General features: G+C 36.0%; 1 protein-coding gene across 10 annotated transcripts in view; it reads right to left on the bottom strand.

Moving 5' to 3' along the window:
• The window catches only part of LARP1B (La ribonucleoprotein 1B), a 130,935-nt gene that overhangs the window by 89,625 nt on the left and 19,016 nt on the right, over positions 1–22,294 (bottom strand). For all 10 annotated transcript variants that reach the window (XR_014243880.1, XM_082389755.1, XM_082389756.1 and 7 more), the window contains 6 exons: positions 21,085–21,225; positions 16,243–16,386; positions 15,830–15,995; positions 11,988–12,132; positions 7,185–7,359; positions 3,576–3,748 (listed from right to left, as the gene is read on the bottom strand). Coding sequence is in view for 9 of the 10 variants with exons in the window: in XM_082389755.1 (XP_082245881.1) it covers positions 3,576–3,748; positions 7,185–7,359; positions 11,988–12,132; positions 15,830–15,995; positions 16,243–16,386; positions 21,085–21,225 (944 nt within the window). In the remaining variant the exon portion in view is untranslated. The remainder of the gene's footprint in view (positions 1–3,575; positions 3,749–7,184; positions 7,360–11,987; positions 12,133–15,829; positions 15,996–16,242; positions 16,387–21,084; positions 21,226–22,294) is intronic.

The following is a 22,294-nucleotide window of genomic DNA, read 5'->3' as shown; positions in this document are numbered from 1 at the left end:
TAAAGATCCCGCATAATGCAACGAAGAGTGAAGATCCCACTTACCGCAACTAAGACCCGGTGCAGATAGGTAGGTAGGTAGGTAGGTAGGTAGATAGATACATACATACGTACATACATACACACATACATAAATAAAAGTATGTTGTCAATAACTAACCTACCTCAGCAGGTATCTCTGAAATATCATACATACATACATACATAAAAGTATGTTGTCAATAACTAACCTACCTCAGCAGGTATCTCTGATGAACCTACAGTCATCTTTCCTCCAGGCCAAGCCCTCACTCTGTAGTACTGGAATACATTTCAGGTCTTACTAATGGTACCAATATTCTTTGGCCATGAAACTGAAAGGTCCTAGATATTATACAATTCTCTTTCCGTTTTGAAAACCACACTCCATCACCAATTTGCTGGCCCTATACAGTAAAATCCAACTAACCCTTGCAAAAACTGTTTTCATCAAATCAAAGATGCTATCAATTTTAACACATTATTTTAAAAGAAATGTTTAAATGTGGAGGGTTTTTTTTTTTTTAACATGAAGGAAAAAACATAGATCTTGGTATAAATGAAATATGGTACAAGTTTCTGTCAGTGAGCCCAAGATATGATCCTCCCTTGTTATCCAGGTTTGCCATGACAAATATACAAATTAATCAGAATCTTTAGAAAATCTTATTTTGAGAAGCTGCTCTAGGTTTTTAAAATGTCCCAAGGAAGAAAACCTCTTGTTAACATTTTAGTATGATGTGCTTAACTACCATTGCTAAGTAAAAACTTATCTTTATTTACAAAACAGAAATAGACTCACAGACACAGAAAACTTATGGTTACTACAGGATAGTGGGGGGGCGGGGTAAATCAGGAGTGTGGAATTAACATACACACACTACTATGTATAAAATAGATAAACAACAAGGACCTACTGTAGAGCACAGGGAAGTATATTCAGTATCTTGTAACAGCCTATAATGGAAAAAATCTGCAAAAGAATAGGTATATACAGATATACATATATGTATAACTGAACCACTTTGCTGTACCACTTGAGGCTAACACAACATTGTAAATTAACTGTACTTCAATTTTTTTTAAATGGTAAATAAAAAAATTAAAAAGTTATCTTTAATCAGGGTTTTAAACTCAGCATTACTGACATGTTGGGCTTGATAGTTCCTTAGGGTGTGTGTGTGGTGGCAGGGGGTGGGGTGGGTGGCTGTCCTGTGCACTGTAGGATGTTTAGCAGCATCCCTGGCCTTCATTCACAAGATGCAGTAGCACTCTCTCAGTTTTAACAACCAAAAATTGTCTCCAGGGGCTTCCCTGGTGGCGCAGTGATTAAGAATCCGCCTGCCAATGTAGGGGACACGGGTTCAAGCCCTAGTCTGGGAAGATCCCACATGCCGCGGAGCAACTAAGCCCGTGCACCACAACTACTGAGCCTGCGCTCTAGAGCCCGCATGCCACAACTACTGAGCCCACGTGCTGCAACTACTGAAGCTTCCGTGCCTAGAGCCCGTGCTCTGCAACGAGAGGCCACAGCAATGAGAAAGAAGCCCGCGCACCACAACGAAGAGCAGCCCCCGCCTGCTGCACCTAGAGAAAGCCCGTGCACAGCAATGAAGACCCAACACAGCCATAAATAAATAAATAAATAAATAAATAAACAAACAAATAAATTAAAAAATAAATAAATTTATCTATTTATTTAAAAAAAAAAATTGTCTCCAGACATTGCCAAACATCCTATGCTGAGGTAAAATATCAACACCCTCTCCATTCCTCCAATGAAGAACCATCCTTAAATCCTTCGTGCTTCCTTTCTTCATGCTTTTATTTTAGGAATAAAGAGCTCTACTCATAATAATCTGTAATATGATAGCTTTCTTCATGCTTCCCACATCTGGGCCCAATTATTTTTAGTGACCTTTTCCTTTTAGAGCTTACTTTGAATATTGAAATTATTTGAATATTTCCAAGTTTATTTTTAGTAAACTTTTTTACTTTGAGATAGTTGTACATTCACATACAGTTATAAGAAATAAAAATCTCGAGGACTTCCCTGGTGGTCCAGTGGTTAAGATTCCACGCTCCCAATGCAGGGGGCACTGGTTCGATCCCTGGTCGGGGAACTAAGATCCCACATGCTGCTCAGCACGGCCAAAAAAAAAGAAAAGAAATAGAAATCTCGTGTACTTTTTACTCAGTTTCCTCCAATGTTAACACACTGTAAAACTATAGTAGACTATCACAAGATAAACACTGATGTTACCCATCAGTCTTACTAGGATTTCCATTTCACTTGTACTCTGTGTTTGTGGTTTAGATCAGAGCAATTTTTATCACATTTGAAGTTCATGTATCCAACCACCAGCCAAAAATACAGCAATTCTACCACAAGAAACTCTCTTATTATTCCCTAACCACGATCATCTCACTCCCTTGTGTGCCCCCAAGAAATTTATTCTCTTTTCCTTTCCTACTGTACAATCACCAAAACATATATTAACCAGACATGTATCATTTACAAGTAATTACATGTAAAAGAATTTTACAAATAATTAACAAGGTTACAAATAATATGGCAAAGTTATAAATTCAAAATTTAGAAAAATTTTGTCAGCTTTAACAAAACTGAAATATTATTCAAATATAAACTAATTTCAAGTAAAAAAGGTTAAAGCGAAATATTCTTAAATCATATTCAGAAATAAGATAAATTTTAAAAAATGATACAATATTATTTATTTTCAACTACTTAGTAACCCATAAGCTTTACTGAAGGGCAAAGGTTCCAATTTTTACCATTTTTCTTAAAACTTTTCCGAATTTATATATGTACCTCAAAAACAGTGGCCTTACACTCCACTCAGAATATATCACACTTCGGACTTACCTGCTGGCGCAGTGGTTAAGAATCCGCCTGCCAATGCAGGGGACACGGGTTCGAGCCCTGGTCTGGGAAGATCCCACATGCCACAGAGCAACTAAGCCCGTGCACCACAACGACTGAGGCTGTGCTCTAGAGCCTGCGAGCCACAACTACTGAGCCCACGCGCTTAGAGCCCGGGCTCCGCAACAAGAGAAGCCACCACATTGAGAGCCACCACATTGAGAAGCCCGTGCACCGCAACAAGAGTAGCCCCGGGCTTCCCTGGTGGCGCAGTGCTTGAGAATCTGCCTGCCAATGCAGGGAACACGGGTTCGAGCCCTGGTCTGGGAAGATCCCACATGCCGCAGAGCAACTGGGCCCGTGAGCCACAATTACTGAGCCTGCGCGTCTGGAGCCTGTGCTCCGCAACAAGATAGGCCGCGATAGTGAGAGGCCCGCGCACCGCGATGAAGAGTGGCCCCCGCTCACCACAACTAGAGAAAACCCTCGCACAGAAACTAAGACCCAACACAGCCATAAATAAATAAAAAAAAAGAGTAGCCCCCACTCAACGCAACTAGAGAAAGCCCACGCACAGCAAAGAAGACCCAACACAGCCAAAAATAAATAAATAAAAATTTTTTTTAAATTTCTAAAAAAATATATCACACTTCACTTGGGTCATAACAACTTGCCTTCAATTTCACTGGGGATGGATGATGTCTCTTTTTTACTTCTATCCAAGGTTCTGAGTCCAAGTCGGGCAAACTGGCAGACAAAACTCTAGACATTGCTTGAAGATTACTTGTTTCAGTGTTTTTCTTTGGGCTCAGTGGACTTCCAATTCTTGGAGAATTTGGGGCAGACTCTAAAATTTTAAGTTAGTTCTATAGTTAAAATAATGGTTTTCTTACTTATAACACACATTTTTTCTTTACTTGGGCATTTTCTTTCTTCACAAAAACATGATAAATCAATCTCAATTATAATCTTTCAGTGATTTTCAAACCCAAAGGGCTTTGTAAGATGTATTCGAGTGAAGCCAATGAATAATAACAGGAATGTTATCAACCCTTATGCAGACATATTCATTCAAACTTCTCAAGAATATCAATGCAAGTCACTTACTAATTATGACAAGACATCTATTTGGGAGTCAATTCTCTGTGAAACCTTAGATTCATTAATTGTAATGAAATTAGGGAATCTTAAATGCTACTAAGCAAATAAAATTCATATTTTATTCAAGGCAAAATCAATCCTTCATTGTTCTGCTAGGATCTATACTAAGGTGGCCAATACTCATACTTTTCTCATCTCCTTTGCCTAACAAGGTTTACCTAAATGCAGTTTGGCCCTTGGCTCGCAGTGAATACTGTGAAGACTAGAATGTCACGTCATTAAAGTGCAATGCCCTGGTAATAACAAAACATTTTACAACTCTGATGGAATTAAAAATGCCTTTCTCCACACTTTTAATCAAAGTAATTATATGCTCTATAAAATACAAATCAATTCCTTTATAAATTTTTTTTCAGAAGTCGAAGAATATTTAAGTTGTAATGCAATATGAACTTGCTTTGGACAAAAAGTGTTTTAAAAACAAATTTATACGGTAAACTTCTAAACATTATTTACTCCTCAAAGCCAATTCCCTGAAAATATTGCAAAGTTGAATACTACAGAGAGAAAGTTGAAATAAATGAACACCAACAATCCTTCTAACTTACTAAATGAAAATGCAAAGGCACATTCCAGGAGTGAGTTTGAGAGAGTATTCCAAGATTTTACTTTCATCTACTACATACGAGAGTCAGATGGATTTATTATCTTCTCCATGGACACACAGATCCAGGCTTCAACCACCAGATTACTATATTGCTTTAAAAAGAAGTATAATGATTCATAACAGAAAACGCTCTAAAACTGCATTGTTCAATACAATAGCCACTAGCCTTGTGGAGCTACAAAGCACTTGAAATGTGGCTAGTGCTGAAATGTGCTCAGGATAAGTGTAAAATACACAGCAGATTTCAAACACTTGGTACAAAAATAACATTGGTCGATAATTTTTATATTAATGTCATAATATTTGGATATATTAAAATTAATTTCATTTGTTTTACGGCTTTTAATGCTATTAAAAATTATTAGGATTACATGTGTGGCAAACATAATATTTCTATTGGACACTGCCGCTCTACAACTTAATGGTACATGTCATCAATTGATCCAAAAAATTAGTACGAGTGAAAAGGTTTGGGCTGTCAGTATTAATATTGAAGTTATAGGAATGAAAAAAACATTAACTCTAGAGAACCCTATTCCTAATACTATGAATCATCTCTATTCATGCAGTAAATAAAGCTTTAAAAGTAGACTAGGAACCACCACTAGTAACTGGGAGAATTAACTAAATTAGTATGTATAGTTCATGTATATACCATTAGAACAGTATCTGGCAAAAGGCAGAGAAATCAGTATCTACTATCTTTAACACAGAAATTGAATTTTTAAATACCTACTTAAGTTTATGATATAATCATCTCTAATTGCTCTTTAAGCTTGAATAATGTTTCTACCATGAAGTTGTATGTTTCACAATATTCACAATACATGTGCTTATATTGGGTTGGCCAAAAAGTTCGTTCAGGCAATATGTATGAGCATGTAAATGAGTATATATATTTTTTTAAAAAAACACAAAAATGTACAAACATTGTGATTTTATTCTTGTAATTTTATTAATAATGCATAAATGGTTAATGGACAGGCATCACCAACTTGACTGACTTATCTTAGCTACCTTGTGGAAAAAGTATTTTCTATTTAACAACTGACCTAATGCCTGTTCATAAGACGGTTAAAAATGTCATCTTGGACCCCAAGTTTACACAATAACTTAATCTAACTTACCATCAGACATTGTATTCTTTTTTAAAAAAAACTAAAAAATGTCACTTGAAGTTCTTCAACTTTTAAAACACCTGCCCAAGTTGCTTGCTAGGTGTAGAGGCACAGAGGGCTGACAATCAAAGAAACACTAAATAAAAATATCTGTGAGACTGTCCATCAGTGCTTTATTGATGGGAGGTCTCTACACTGGTATATAAAATATATTCTGAAGAGTAAAAAAAAAAAAAAAAAAAAAAAACTCTCGTTCGTTTCTTAAGTTTCTTATCGCTTAGTGTCCACATTAATAAATCTTACAGTCCATGCGAAACACTATGACAACATGTGAATTATACAATGTACACTATACTGTGAAGAGCAAATCAAATAGCAAAGGACCTAACAATCTGAGAAATTCCACTCAAGCCTCTCTATTTCTGCTTTATTGATCTGGACACAAGTACATAAGTCTGGAAGGAAAACACAGAACCTTGCAATATTTCCAGAATGATAATTAACTTTCCCACCGTGAAAAAAAGTAGCACATGCAGCCCAGGCTAATTACAAACAAATGGGCAGCTCCTATAAAAACAACAGCAGTCCTCTGGTCTGTCTTTCATCATCATCACAAAGGTGTTTATCTCCATGGTAGTGTTGGCCCAACCTCCTCCACAGGAGCTGGGAGTAGACATTCTTGCACAGAAGTCTGGTCGCTTTCATTTCTGCAGACGATTTGTTCCAATGTTTATAATGATATTTCAGTGAGTCACCTATTCCTCTGCATATTCCGATCAAATGACATCCAAGAGCATCAGTAGATCATCACCCTGACTGAAAAAAGTTTAAGCACACATATTTTTTCCCAAGAGGGAATGTCTTAAAAATGATCCAGGAAAAAATTCTTAACATTAAAGCAGTTTTTGGAAATTCTAAATACCACCAATTCTTTAATATATAATTATAATAACTTCATAAGAGATCCCCAATTCTGATTTAGAATATAGGTCATCTTGTCATTTCAAGACAAAGTTGAAGCACATAAGAAAAAAATTAAAGGAAGGCTAACCCCACTCTTGAGTATAAGACTTTTAGACCATTCCAGTCTTACAAGGGGAAAACTGGCGGAATACATCTATAATCATTTAGTAAAATTAAGATAGGTAGAAACTCCACATGTGACAAAGTAGACAAATAAGTTAAGAATAAATAGAGCAGAGCTCCTCCCATAATTCTTAAATCCCTATTTAATTTATAACTTTCTGTGGGAGGCAATACGAATAGAATTTAAAGCATCGTAAGTCACTGGGTTATCTTTAATTTTCTATTGAATCTATATAAACTTTAAAAAGGATAGGTAAATTGGACTAAATAGCCCACTGTTATGCTGTTTGCTCTAGAAGAAAAGCTGTTACCTGTATGTGAACCAAAGGCTTGGCCTGGTACAAACTCTGGGCAATCAATCAGTTGAGAGAAGTCTGTTTGTGGCACACTACGTGGAGGAGGGCCCGGAATTGGCCATTTTTCTGGTTCTATCTTTTTTCTCATTTTCTCGTCCACAATTTCCACTTCTGTGCTATCTTTCAGTGCCTATAAATAGGAATTTTGAGTTATTAAAGAACATTCATTCAAAAAATTTAATTGTACCTCCTATACTTCTAATAACCTAAACATTTTTTAAGTCTGAAATCAGCATAGGATATTACAGTTAATGTAATATTTCTCAGAATATCCATGAACAGAACAGATTTTAAAATAATTTGCCCTTGTAAGGTAACAAATATCCTGATTTAACATATAGCAAATTATTCTAATTGTGAAAACCAAATTTTCAATTAAGGAGTATTGCATCAACTTGAAGCAAACTGCTATAATTTTTTATTGACAATTTTTTCCGCTCCTATTTCCTTTAGTTTTCCCTTAATATAATATCATCAAATAAAATTTAGGCATTATATTTAATTATTATAATAAATACCACCATTATTGAATAATAAACACACACATGCAGAGATTCCTCATAACACCTTGTAAGTGTAAAGTAGGTTTCACAGATGAGGAAATTGAGGCTCAAAGAAATAAAGTAACTTGATAAAGGTTATGGACTTAGTATGAGGCAATACCAGGACTCAAACCATTTATTATCTGTCCAACACGAAAACTCTCAGCCACTAGGATATGGTGGCTCTCAAAAATAGCTTGCTGTAATTTAAGGATAAAATAAAACTAGAACAAAATTTCTTCCAAATAAAAATTACAGCCTTACTGATATGAATCTTCCCTGAAATTCAAGGATACTCACACCTTTAGAAACTAGGAAAAATACAAATATAAAAACTCAACATACAAACTGTTAACTTATAAAGATTAAAACTCGCTATATTTTAGTTGGAGAACACATTATATGTATTACTTTAAGTATCTTACATTTGTATGCCCTTAATATTAGTATCATACTTACTTCTCAAGTAAGTATATTTTCTGTAACTGGACATTACTTTAAAATTAGTATTAAAATTATTTAAAAACAAACTCTTTTGATGGGAATCAGGATACTCACTGAAAGAGAAGAGAGTCTGAAATATGGAATGAAGGAAATAAGGAAGAATCTTACAGTAAAGCGTTTGAGTTGCTGATATATGTATTTTTTTAATGTATTTTTCTAGTTTTGTCCACTGAATGTTCTAGAAGCAATGACACCCCAGTAGCAAAGCAGTATACCCAACATCCAGATCTTGCAATAACATGGATGAATTTCAAAAACTACAAATGAAAGAGCCAGGAGACAGAAGAACTCTATTTACACAAATGTAAAGAAAAGACAAAATAAATCTCTGGTAACAGAATCAGAAAAGTGCTTTGGTTTGGTGGGGCAAAGGGTGAGGGGATGGGGGACTGACTGCAAAGGGCCACTAAGGAAGTTTTTAGAGTAATTAACTATATCTTGTTTGGAGCAGGCTTATACAATTTTCAAAACTCGAACTGAACACCTAATAGCCCTGCATTTTACATCATGTTATTTACACCTGAATTTTAAAAAGAAAAAGAAAAAGAAAAATCACCTTAAAACTTTGCTATGGGTTTAAGTTTTTCAAAATGTTTTGGAAAAAGACCACCAACACTGTTCGCTGGTATGTGAAGCAAGTCAAACTCTGAACAGCAGTAGTTTTAATTGGTTCAATATTTTGGAAAAACGTTTAGCAGTATTTACAAAAGCTAAGCTCGTATATATATATATGTTTGTATACACACACACACAAACACACACGCACACGCAAATAACCTGTTACCCATCAATTTCACAGAAAAATAAGTGCATATGTCCATCCAAAAATATGTACAGTAATAATGTTCACAACAGTCACATATTCAAGCTGTAAAGAATCCAAATGTCTATAAGAGGAACCCGAAAAAAGTTATATTCATACAATTGAATACTACTGCAAAATGAAAAATAAACAACTGCCACACACAATAACAACATGGATAAGCCTTACAGAAATAACAAGCAACAGTCAGATATAAAAGATTTCAAATAACTTTGATTATTAAATGTTTAAAAAACAAGATGAGGGACCTCTCTGAAAAGCAACTACTTTGAGGAGAACAGTGATTCAGACTAGGAGGGAATACAAGGGAGCTCCCTGGGATGTTGAAAATGTTCTATCTTAATCTGTGTAGCAGTAACACAAGTATGTACATAGGGGAAAGTCACTCTTAATCTTATAACTTCTAATATACAATGTATAAGTTATGTCTCAATTTAAAGAAAAATTTTCAGGAAAAAATTCAAAGTTCTTTATATATAGCTATTGAATGATCTTCCAATATATGCTGTTTTTATAAAAGGAAGGGGTATAACAGTATATGTAGCAAAACATGAACTATCTCAGGAAGAATACACAAAAAAGAAGTAACACTACTTGCCACACCAAGGAAGGTTTAACTAGTTCACTGTTGGTGAAAGATGAGAAGGAAATTTTTCACTATATACCCTTTGAATATTGAATCACAGGGAATTAATTCCCTACTGAAAAGAAAAAAACAAAAAAAACTCAAGAAGAAAATAAAGAAAACAGAAAGGGGGAAAGTTGTAACTCAGGCCTTAAAAGACTCATACAAAAACTTAAAAGGCTCACAGCAGACACAAATTAAGGAAAAGATCTAGACAGAGTTAGACATATTTTTACTAAAACCAAATCTTAGTTATCTTGAACTCCTAAACAATGAGCTACAGTATACACTCAACATTTCTGGGTATCTGAGGGTTTTTTTCCTATTATTTTCTATTATTTCTATTATATTGTACTATAACTATGTTAAGTGATAACACTGCAATAGCCATCATTATTACAATATACATATGTATCAAAGTAAAAAAAAAAAACAAAAAAAAGAAAAAGAGTGAAGTAAGGTGAAAAACGAATGGGAGAGGAGGAAACAGATTCAGTAAGTTTAGCTGTGTAGACACACTCAACCAGAGCAGATACAGGTGTTAGCTAAAATATATTCTGCTTCTTTTGATAGTTTTTTCAAGACAGTTAAGACTTAAGCATATTCAAATACATATAGGAAAAAGCTGGTAGAAACGAAGATAAAAGGAGTAATCAACAGAAGGATATCCTTGAAGACTAACAGTAACAGCAAATTCTTATTTAGAGCTTACTGTGTATGCCAGACTCTGCCATTACACATTTCATACTCATAACAACCCTATGAAGTATGTATTGTTGTAACAATTTCCACTTTACAGAAGTCTCAGGACCCTGCCTGAAGTCACAGAGCTAGGAGGATATGTATGCAGGTTCTAAAGTCCATGCTCTAAATCAGTATGTTTATACTGCAAAGCCTAATGAAGCCTTACCTTCTTAAGGGAAAAAAAGACATCTTTCCCACTGTAATAAGTGGTAGGTACATAATGAATGTTAAGTGAATTCAGACCTATGCTATTCTAAATCACTATGCTTATGTGTTTCTATGTTTCAAAGTAGTATTATTTCTTACTGTAAATCAGTCACCGTGGGGACTTCGCTGGTGGCACAGTGGTTAAGAGTCCACCTGCCAGCGCAGGGGACACGGGTTCGAGCCCTGGTCTGGGAAGATCCCGCGTGCCGCGAAGCAACTAAGCCCATGCACCACAACTACTAAGTCTGCACTCTAGAGTCTGTGTGTCACAGCTACCAAAGCCCCCGTACCTAGAGCCCATTCTCCGCAACAAGAGAAGCAACCGCAATGAGAAGCCCACGCACCACAACGAAGAGTAGCCCCCGCTCACCGCAACTAGAGGAAGCCCGTGCACAGCAGCGAAGACCCAATGCAGCCAAACATAAATAAATAAACTCTACAAAAAAAAATCAGTCACTATGTATTAATAATGCTAACCATAATGGTAATGCAAAAGTTTTTTTTTTTTTTTAAATATCCTGTCCCGGCCTTCCCTGGTGGCACAATGGTTAAGAATCCGCCTGCCAATGCAGGGGACACGGGTTCAAGCCCTGGTCCGGGAAGATCCCACATGCCGCAGAGCAACTCAGCCCGTGTGCCACAACTACTGAGCCTGTGCTCTAGAGCCTGCGAGCCACAACTACTGAGTCCAAGTGCTACAACTATTGAAGCCCGCACACCTAGAGCCCATGCTCCACAACGAGAAGCCACTACAATGGGAAGCCCATGCACCACAACGAAGAGTAGCCCCGGCTCGCCCCAACTAGAGAAAGCCCACACACAGCAACAAAGACCCAGTGCAGCCAAAAATAAATAAATAAAATAAATTTATTAAAAACATAAAAAAAGAACACAACTAGAAAGACTACTTTAAATTAGCCCTCTTTATACAGGAAAAATTTTAAATTTAAATTTAAATTTAATTTAATTTAAATTTTAATTTAATAATTTAATACATGCTATTTTACAGCAACCTGAAGACTAAAGGACCAAGAACACCCAAGAATGTTCAAGTTTGTGCTGGGGTTCAACCCATCTAAGAAGGATCAGGTTAAAAACAGGTGGAAACATCATTAAGTAATCCTTTGAGGGGTCAGACATTTATTTGGGTTTTATAAAATGGCAAAAAAGCCTTGAGATACAGTCTAAGCCTTAGGTAACTACAGATTGTTTTCGCTTCTTCCTTAAAATTGTTTAATAAACTCTATTTCTTAGAGCGGTTTTAGGTTCACAGCATAACTAAAGTACAGACTGTTTTGTGTATGAAAAATTACCTCTAAAATGAGATTAAGGTTTGTAGTGAGAGCCTGAACACGGTGGAAACCAGCAATCAGGGAAATAGGCAAGAAACCTTGCTCATCCATCTTTCTCCTAAGAAAGAAGTCCCGTTCCAAGTTTTCTATACTGAAGTAATATTCACTGAAAAAAGAAATAAAGAAGTAAATATAAATTTCATCAATTTATTCAACAGAATATTAAAATGTCTATGGCTTATAATATCAATTGTTATAAAACTATTTTGATTTATTAATTACATTATATACATTTAACACAACATACATAGGGTAAATATAATAACAACAAAACCCTACTGTTAGTAATTTCTCTTACATAGGTAGAAAGAAATTTAGAATACTATCTTCCCAAAAACGTACTTCTTTGTTAGATCAGCTTTACCCAGGTATAAACAATTAACCATACTTTAAAACAGTTCAATAATTAACTTTTTAATGAGTCAATTAAGTGAAAAATTTCATTTCAAAGCTATTTTAACTTGCTTCATTTAAACACTAAATAACAAAGTTAAACACATCAACAGACTGCCTTCCAACTTTTTCCCATCACTGAAAATAATGGTATATTGGAAGTATTCTTTGTCAAGTTTACAGAGTAGATTAGTTTGTTTTCTAAATTGGCGGGGTACTGACATTGTTTAATACTTCCGAACCCCAGCATTCAGCACAATGCTGAGTAAAAACTGAGTGAATATGTGGGCACAGATGCACACAATTTTATATTTGAATGGTTCACTATCTCCCCCCTTCGAGAGGCAGAACTATAAAAGACGTTAAAAGTGAACAGAATACAGTTAAACAAAGAATATCTGCAACACCATGAGGTATATACATGGGCAAAAAAAATACAGAAGCAACTTATACACCCTAATCTTCTCTCTAGGAAAGTATAGAGAGAAGTGTAAATGAACAAACTGTATGATCAACAACTACAAGTTCCAAGATATAAAGATAATATGAAGAATACATATAATAATGGCATTTGAGAAACACGTTTAAATTACAGCCTGCATATAAAAAAAATGAGAACAAGATTCTAGAAAAACAGAACAAGAGGATAAATAGGGGGAAATGTAGAAAAGAATAATACAAAAGAAATACATGACATCAAATGATATGGCTTACAGTTTAAAAATCCTACACTGTTTCCAAATCACAGAGCAAGTTTTCAAAGAAGGGTGGCAAATGATAAGAAAGCACACCAGCTCATATATTTGGGAGTAAGACTGGGGAACTCAAGATACCCTTGAATTACTTAGGTCAAATTTTAACTTTGAAGAAATAATCACCTACAACTGAAAACTGGCTTTGAGCTACCTTTCACTGGGTGGGAAAAATGTCTTATTTTAGAAATGTAAATACCCAAGTTGCTTCTTTATACTCTGATATTTATCCAACTATCAAAGTGCAAAGCTCCCTTAGATCAGTGAAATACAACTGACATCGCAGTAACACTAGTAAATCATTTACTCTTCTTAAACGCTGAAGAAAATAATCGAAGTCTTGAAGAAATGAACATTCTGATTTTTGTTATGTCTCAAAAGCCCTTTCACAGTGGCTAAAATGCAGTAGGCACGTAATACATACGCATAAATTCGAAATTTTCAGACATTAAGACATCTGATTTAAACACAAGTTAAAACTGTTCTTAGACAAAAACTTCTCTGAATAATTAGTAAGATGCCTTTTTAATCTAGTACTCTGTGAGAAACACAGTATCTAAATAAATTCATAAATCACTATTACCTACAGTATACACTTTTTAAAACTTCTAACGGGCTGCAAACATACTTATGTCTAAATCTGAATGCCAAGAGACTGCCCCAGTTAGAAATAATCAAGATCTTCCATTTTTAATATCCTGACATCAAAAATGTCAAATTATTAACATACATTTTCAGTTAAAATGATTTTAAGAACTCAACCATCCATAATACAGTTAAGCCTCCTACTTCAAAATATTTAGCATAATATTCCTGAAGTACAAGAAGTTTTTCAGTAACTTCTCAAAGAGGAAAATCCAAACCCTAATGAAGAAGCCTATCTATGTCTGAGAAACCTTAAAGACACAAAGTCAAAAGCATGACTCCTCAAATCCAGATGTCCACTAATCAGAGAGCAGTAACAGTGAAGAGCCATTCTAAACCTGGTGCTCTAGTATCTGCCAAAAACTCTGCTGCTAAATAATAACAAAAAAAGGAGTCATGCCCAATGCCATGTCTGATACTTTGTTCAGTGTCCTAGGGGACATTATCATGTCCTACCTTAGAAGCTCTGGATTCTACACTGCATGATCAGAAATTTTGTCAACACTGAAGTAGCTATGCTCCTCCCTCACTTGCATGAGCACATTAGAGGCCGATTATCCTGACATGGAGTTGCATGTCCACTGTCAGGTCTCAGAAGGGACCTGGCAGCAAGAGTTACAAAGGAAGACAGGAATAGTGTTTTGAAGTTGATAGCCACATGCCAGGCACTTTCTGCCCATAAAAAGGCCCTTTTCTTTAGTGTTTGTGTCAACTGTAACAAAAGAAGCAAAAATAAAATAAACAAGTTGCTTCATATTGTAAGCCAATCAAATCCACCATGAAGGCATCCCAGGAAGATGCCTGGCTGATGCTGATGAAGATATTATTTTCTATTAATGGACTAGGGTCCATTTTCTTTTTAAAATAAAGGTGGATGTTTTAAAAATGCTTATGGGGCTTCCCTGGTGGTGCGGTGGTTAAGAATCTGCCTGCCAATGCAGGGGACACAGGTTCGAGCCCTGGTCCGGGAAGATCCCACATGCTGCGGAGCAACTAAGCCTGTGTGCCACAACTACTGAGCCCGCGTGCCACAATTACTGAAGCCCGTGCGCTTAGAGCCTGTGCTCCGCAACAAGGGAAGCCACCGCAATGAGAAGCTCGCGCACCGCAACAAAGAGTAGCCCCCGCTCACCACAACTAGAGAAAGCTTGGGCGCAGCAACGAAGACCCAACAAAGCCAAAAAAATAAAAAATAAATAAATAAAAATAAAAATGCTTATGCCTTTTCAAAAATAGCCTTTTTCCTTCCCTTTATAAGGATAAAAAAAGGTTCAAATTTCAGTAAATTAGTTAGGCACATCACTTGGAAACACTTTTCTCACCACTATATAAACACACTATATAAATATGCAAATCATCCTACATAATACTAACAGGCAGAGGGGTTACTTTTTGCTTAAAGATAATAGAAAAAACTAATATTCTCCTAAACTTCAAGTTCAATATTCAGAAAGCAACTATTACAAGAACTAAAATAAAAAGCCTAAAACTAAAAAAGATTAGGTAGTCTCCTTTGAATATGTGTCACAAAGAAAGAGAACTTAAAAGTTAAAAAACAAACTTACGATTCTGAAACCAATTGTTATAAAAGTCAGAAGATATCACCATTTTTTGCCATTTATGTTCATTTGCAAATTTTAATATAAACATTTATTTGCAAATAAGCTAAATTTTACTTGTTCAATTTCAAATATATGAAGTAGTTTTATATTCTTATATTTAATCATTCATATTATGCCGTGACATTTTAACTAATATCCTTTAAGCAGAGAAGTACCTCAAGAGAGAAAGCAGGAGTCTTATATAAGTAACAACATGAACCAAAAATAAATTTTTTAAAATACTTTATACATGCTCTACTAACATTTCCTAGAAACAAAATATAAAATACTCTTAAAATGTTCTAATTTTACTAATAAACAGCTTAGAAAATGTGTTATATTATCAATGATGTTAAAGTTTGATATTACAATGGATTTTCCTGCCCCATCTGTTTATGTCTGATTGACTTACATTTGGCGTTTAATATACTCTTTAAGCAATGCTTCTTCCACAGGATACACCTGTACGCCTGTACCATCATCATAGTAATACATCATACTGGTATTAAGTTCTGTTTGAAATGGTTGACCAGTCCTTTCACCATGTTCTTGATAACCATATGAATAATCAAAGTTCACTTGATGTAATAAAGAAAAAGAAAAATGATCACAGATTGAAAAAAAAAAAAAAAAAAAGAAATAGTTACTATAAAGAAAAATCCAAAGTGAAGTATCTCAAGGGGTAACAAACAAATACAAAACCATCTTTATTATCAGACAAGTAAAATCAGTTAAAACAGTATATGGGATAGTGGGAAAAACAGATGACTTGCACACTTTTTTCAGTGTTCATCTAATTTAACAAAACAAAAAATCAAGTCTTACATCGAGGATTTCCTCTGCCTCGTCCTCTTCCCCGTCCTCGGCCTCTTCCTCGGCCTCTAAAGGTACCTCGGATATTACCACCCTCACTTCTCACACTGGAAGCTTCATCTTGATCCTCTTTCTTTTCTCTTTCACGCCTCCAACCTTTTTTAAAATAAAAATATTTTTATACATTCCAATTTGCAACTATGAAAACATGATTATCTTTATGAAAATGTGGTAACCACCCCTCCCCACTTTGTAACTAGTTATTAGTAACCAGTCATTATTCAGAAAGATACAAACTTAAGAGATTCCATAGGAATTTGTCAAAATGTCTGTGGCATAAAAGACATCTTATGTATTGACATACAAAGAAGATATTCTGATAAGTAAAGTAACATACTAAAAAGATAACGAGATCGTTTGCTAAAACTGTACTGTTAAAAATTTAAGAAGTTCCAAGACAACTGAGTTTTGTACTATATAAAACTCCTAAAAAAAAAAACTTATTTTCACAATAATACTTATTTTCACAAATAGGAATTTTTTTAAGGAAAGGGTGTTTCTATTTAAGTAAAAGACATTTCTTTTAAAGAAAAAAGGAAATGAAAACTGGGAGAAGATATCTGCAGCACAATATAGCAGTTATATCCAGAATACATATAGAACTCATACAAATGTCTCTTATGCCCTCGTGCATCCTCTCTCTCTCTCTCTCTGTGTCACACACACACACACACACACACACCGCAACCAAATAGGAAAAATCATTAAAAGACTGGCAGGGCAAACAAGGAAATGCAAATAGACAATAAAAAAAACGGTGCTCAGCCTCAGTGGCCTTGAGAAATGCAAATTAAGACAATGAAAGAGTATTTTTTTTATCTGTCCCAGTCTGAAAAACATTTTAAGGTCCCATAATATCAATTTTTTTTGTTTTGTTTTTTCTTTTTTGGCTGTACTTTGTAGCATGAGGGATCCTAGTTCCCCGACCAAGGATCGAGGTCAAACCTGTACCCTCTGCAGCGCTGCAGTGGGAGCACAGAGTACCAACCACTGGACCGCCAGGGAATTCCCAATAGCAAATGTTGACCAAGACAGAACTTTTGTATAATGCTGGAGTAAAAACAAGTACATTTCAATTTTGAAAAACAATTGGAAACAATCAAATAAATGTAAAGGTATGTATACCCCAGAGACCAGGGTGTTTCAACCATGGCATAACTGACCTTTTGAGCCAGATAACTCTTTAGTGTGGAGGCTGTCCTGGGTACTGTAGGATGTTTAGCGATATCCTTGGTCTCTACTCACTAGATACCAGTAGCAAGTTTTAGAATTTTAAAGTCGTATTTTGTGGACAATTGAGTAAATATAACTATTGACTAGATTTTAGATGATATAATGAATTAGTGCTGATTTTCTTAGATGCTGCATTTTCTTGGGACATCAGTGCTGAAGTGTCACGATATCTGCAAGGTACTTTCAAATGATTCAGCAGATGGATGAATTAAAGATAGCAGAGTTACTAAATCTAGATGGTGATTAGACAGGGACTCACTGTACAGTGCTTTCACAGGACAATATGCCTTAAAAATTATCAGACTTAAAAGATTTCAGTAGAAAACTATAAAAGCAAATGCTCAGGGAATTCCCTGGCGGTCCAGTGGTTAGGACTCAACACTTTCACTGCCAAGGGCACGGGTTCAATCCCTGGTCGGGGAACTAAGATCCCACAAGCTACGTGGGGTGGCCAAAAAAACCCAAACAAATAAAAAACACAAATGCTCAGCCAACTGCTTCCACATATCCTCCTGTCCTCTTCTTTCTGAAACTTGAACAAACCCTGCTGAAATAATGTATCTGGGGAATGATTTTTTTTTTAATTAATTAATTTTATTTATTTTTGGCTGTGTTGGGTCTTTGTTGCTGTGCGTGGGCCTTCTCTAGTTGTGGCGAGCAGGGGCTACTCTTCGTTGCAGTGCGCGGGCTTCTCATTGCGGTGGCTTCTCTTGTTGTGGAGCACGGGCTGTAGGCACACGGGCTTCAGTTGCAGTACAGGGGCTCAGTAGTTGTGGCTCACAGGCTCTAGGGCACAGGCCCAGTAATTGTGGCGCACGGGCTTAGCTGCTCCACAGCATGTGGGATCTTCCCGGACCAGGGCTCGAACCCATGTCCCCTGCATTGGCAGGCGGATTCTCAACCACTGCGCCACCAGGGAAGCCCTGGGGAATGACTTTTAATGAAAGCAATACCATTAAATGAAAAACTGATGGGACACTTTATTTATTTAAATAAATAAATAAATTTATTTATTTATTTATTTTTGGCTGTGTTGGGTCTTCGTTGCTGCGCACGGGCTTTCTCTAGTTGTGGCGAGCAGGGGCTACTTTCGTTGTGGTGCGTGGGCTTCTCATTGTGATGGCTTCTCTTGTTGCAGACCACAGGCTCTAGGTGCGCTGGCCTCAGTAGTTGTGGCACGCGGGCTCAGCAGTTGTGGCTCACGGGCTCTAGAGCTCAGGCTCAGTAGTTGTGGCGCACAGGCTTAGTTGCTCTATGGCATGCAGGATCTTCCCGGACCAGGGCTCGAACCCGTGTCCCCTGCATTGGCAGGCAGATTCTTAACCACTGCGCCACCAGGGAAGTCCCTGATGGGACACTTTATGATGGATGGATAAGGCTAACAACACCTGAACCAACTCAACCGCAACACAATCTGAAAGTAAGACACCCAGACATTTTATCCTATTGCTGTGACACAAACGCACTATGAAATATTCCTACCAAAACAAAAATAAAAACAAAAATAAACTGGATCCTAACCAAACCTCTAGTTATTATTACCAGTTACACTTAGAAAAGACAAAGGAACATGTTAAGGAGTATCACGATAAAGCATTTAGCCAAATCCAAAATATGGGAAATTCCACAAGACATATGACCTAACATATAGCAAAGGAAAGAAACACTGGTGGAACTTCCCTGGTGGCGCAGTGGTTAAGAATCCGTCTGCCAATGCAGGGGACACAGGTTCGAGCCCTGGTCCGGGAAGATCCCACATGCCACGGAGCAACTAAGCCTGTGCGCCACCACTACTGAGCCTGCGCTATACAGCCCGCAAGGCAGAACTACTGAGTCCACATACCACAACAACTGAAGCTGGCATGCCTAGAGCCCGTGCTCCGCAACAGAGAAGCCACCGCCATGAGAAGCCCGCGGACCAAAACAAAGAGTAGCCCCCATATCCGCAACTAAAGAAAGCCTGCGTGCAGCAACAAAGACCCAACGCAGTCAAAAATAAAATTAATTAATTAATTTAAAAAAAAAGAAACATTTGGCAATTTCTTATTACGTTAAGTATACGTTTACCAGGGACTTCCTTGGCAGTCCAGTGGTTACTACTCCACGCTTTCACTGCAGGGGGCATGGGTTCAATCCCTAGTTGGGGAACTAAGATCCCGCATGCTGCATGGCACAGCAAAAAAATATACACACACACACGTTTACCATACCACCTAGCAATCCACCCCTATATGTTTACCAGAAAATCCAAGACATATGCCCACACAAAGGTCTGTATACAAATGTTCATGGTTGCATTACTCATAACAGGCAAAAACTGGTAACAAGCCAAATATCCACCAACATGAATGGATAAAGGAGAATATCCATTCAATAGAAAACTATTATGCAATAAAGAGGTACAAACTATTGATATATGGAACAATACTGATGAATGTGAAAATTATTATGCTGAGCAAAAGAACACAAGAGGATATAATTTATATTACACAGTTCAATTTATATGAAATTCTGAAAAGATAAATCAAATCTGACAGAAAGTAGACTCGTGGTTAGGGGACTTGACAGTAATTACAGTGTACTTTAATATATATAATTATTAACTCAGTAAAGTTGACTTTTTAAAGAAGGATCCAGAAACCACCCAGAAGAGGCTCCCACTAGCCAACTCTGGGACAATTTGAGCATTAAATTGAACAATCATGATAACAATTTCAACCACTGAAAACATAAGAAGCCTTTAGTCCACACTGATAATAGGAAGTTGTTCTTTACAGTGGAATGCCAGCTAATAAATATAGAAAGAATGATGCAGTAAGACAAATACCAGTATAGTGAAATTCTGAAGATTACCTATTCAGCATTTGCAACCATCATGGTAATAATCAGGCAAGAATAAAAATCACCAATGGAAACTGAAGCTCATATGAAAAGTCTGATGAAAAAATGGGTATTCCCACAGTCTCAAAGTCTCTCTCCACAAATTACATGTTAATTACCAAGGGAAAAAGGGTATCTTTACAATAAAGAAACCTGGAGTACCTCATCTTAACCAAGTGCTCAAAGTTAATATCACCAATAATAAGATAAACCAATACCACATGTGTTTTCAAGTTATACACTACAAAGAAAACCATTTAACTTTTGCAGTATTCCTGCCAAAAATTTATAACCCAAATCCAATCATGAGGAAACATCAGAAAACCCAAAGTAAGGTATAGCTACCACATTACTGTCCTATAGCCTTCAGAAAAAAATCAATGTCATGAAAGACAAAAGCAGAAGAATTATTCCAGACTAATGGAGACAACTAAAAGCAATGGGTGATCACAGATTAGATCCCGGAAAAGAGGAGAAAAAAACTGTGAAGGGCATTATTGAGAAATTCTGCCTGTGGATAGTCAGTGTATTACTGATCTTATGATACATACTCTGAAGGTATTTAGGGTTAAAGGGGCACAATGTCTGCAACTTACTCTCAAATAGTTTATACTATACATGGTTATTAAAATAGTAAGATTAAGACTAGATTAGTCATTTTTCTCTTAGAATGTTACTTACTTCGTGTGTCATTTCTCCTATTGTTATGTGATGATTTATTTGCTTCAGGTTGACATCTTGAGCTATTCCGGGACCCTGGTCTTTCTTGACTGTCTGGTCTTACATCATCTAAGTGGAGTGGTACCCATTTGTGCTTATTAGCTTGAAGAAAACAAAATAAAATCATTTAATGACAATGCACAATTTTCATTAAAGCTTTGCAATTGTGAAAGCACTCTAAATTTTAATTAAATAAATGAAAGACTTAATTTGTCCTTAAAGGGATTACTTGTAGAGTACCAAAATGATTTTCTTCTGCTCCCCCAGCTCTTTAATAAACTTGTTTGGGCAAATAATAAGTTTCTAAAACTCAAGTGAAAAGCCAGTGATAGAGTATCATTGGAATTCTTTTGCTTTTAGGTGAAATGCACACTCTTCTGTTTAATTCTGACAAATAAGCCATAAAAAATATTAAGTGTACACACTACTCCCATCTAATACTTGATACTTAGGCTTCAGAACAGGGTATACCTGATAACTGTTTGACCAGTGATTCAAAACACTTTTAGTTTCAAATCACTGCCTCAAATATTAATTTATCCAGCATCACTACTAATGAAAGAGCTTTTTCAAAATAAAGTTTAAATATAAAATCTGTCTAACTGCATTTGATAAATCTTTGTATAGCAACTACACATTTTCCTAACTTCTTAAGAGATACAAGCAATTTAAAGCTTCTTGTTGACTAAATGATAGTGTAATTAATTGTTATATTTAGTATAGTGAAATTCTGAAGGTTATCTATTCATGAATTCCATAGTTAAGGTTTCAAAATGTTCAGTCTTCTGTCCACTATATATTTCAACTAAAACAAAAAGACTCATGGGGAAAGGAAAAACTATCAAAGTAATTAAGGGAATATTAGTGTACTAATTTCCTACTAATACTGTAAACTACAGACAGATAAGGAAAAGAGAATATGAAAGAATCTAAAAACTCCTTAAAGTCTATACTGTAAATTCTATCAATGAGATTTTTGGGCATAAATAAGCACTTGTGTTAAAGATAAACATGTGTGCTCTAAGAAGAGTCAATTCATGACCTGATTACATAAAATTACTTTAACTACAAACACCCACATTTTAGTGTTGGCTAATCAGTTTTAATTGAAGCAACTAACAAGGAAGACAAATTTTAGAGCAGGATAGGTCTTGTTACCTGTATGACTTCT

This window comes from Balaenoptera borealis (genome assembly GCF_965194805.1).
Source record: "Balaenoptera borealis genome assembly, chromosome: 4".
Classification (NCBI taxonomy): domain Eukaryota; kingdom Metazoa; phylum Chordata; class Mammalia; order Artiodactyla; family Balaenopteridae; genus Balaenoptera; species Balaenoptera borealis.
Note: the sequence above shows the minus strand (reverse complement) of the source record. Positions and strands in the feature narration are given on the sequence as shown.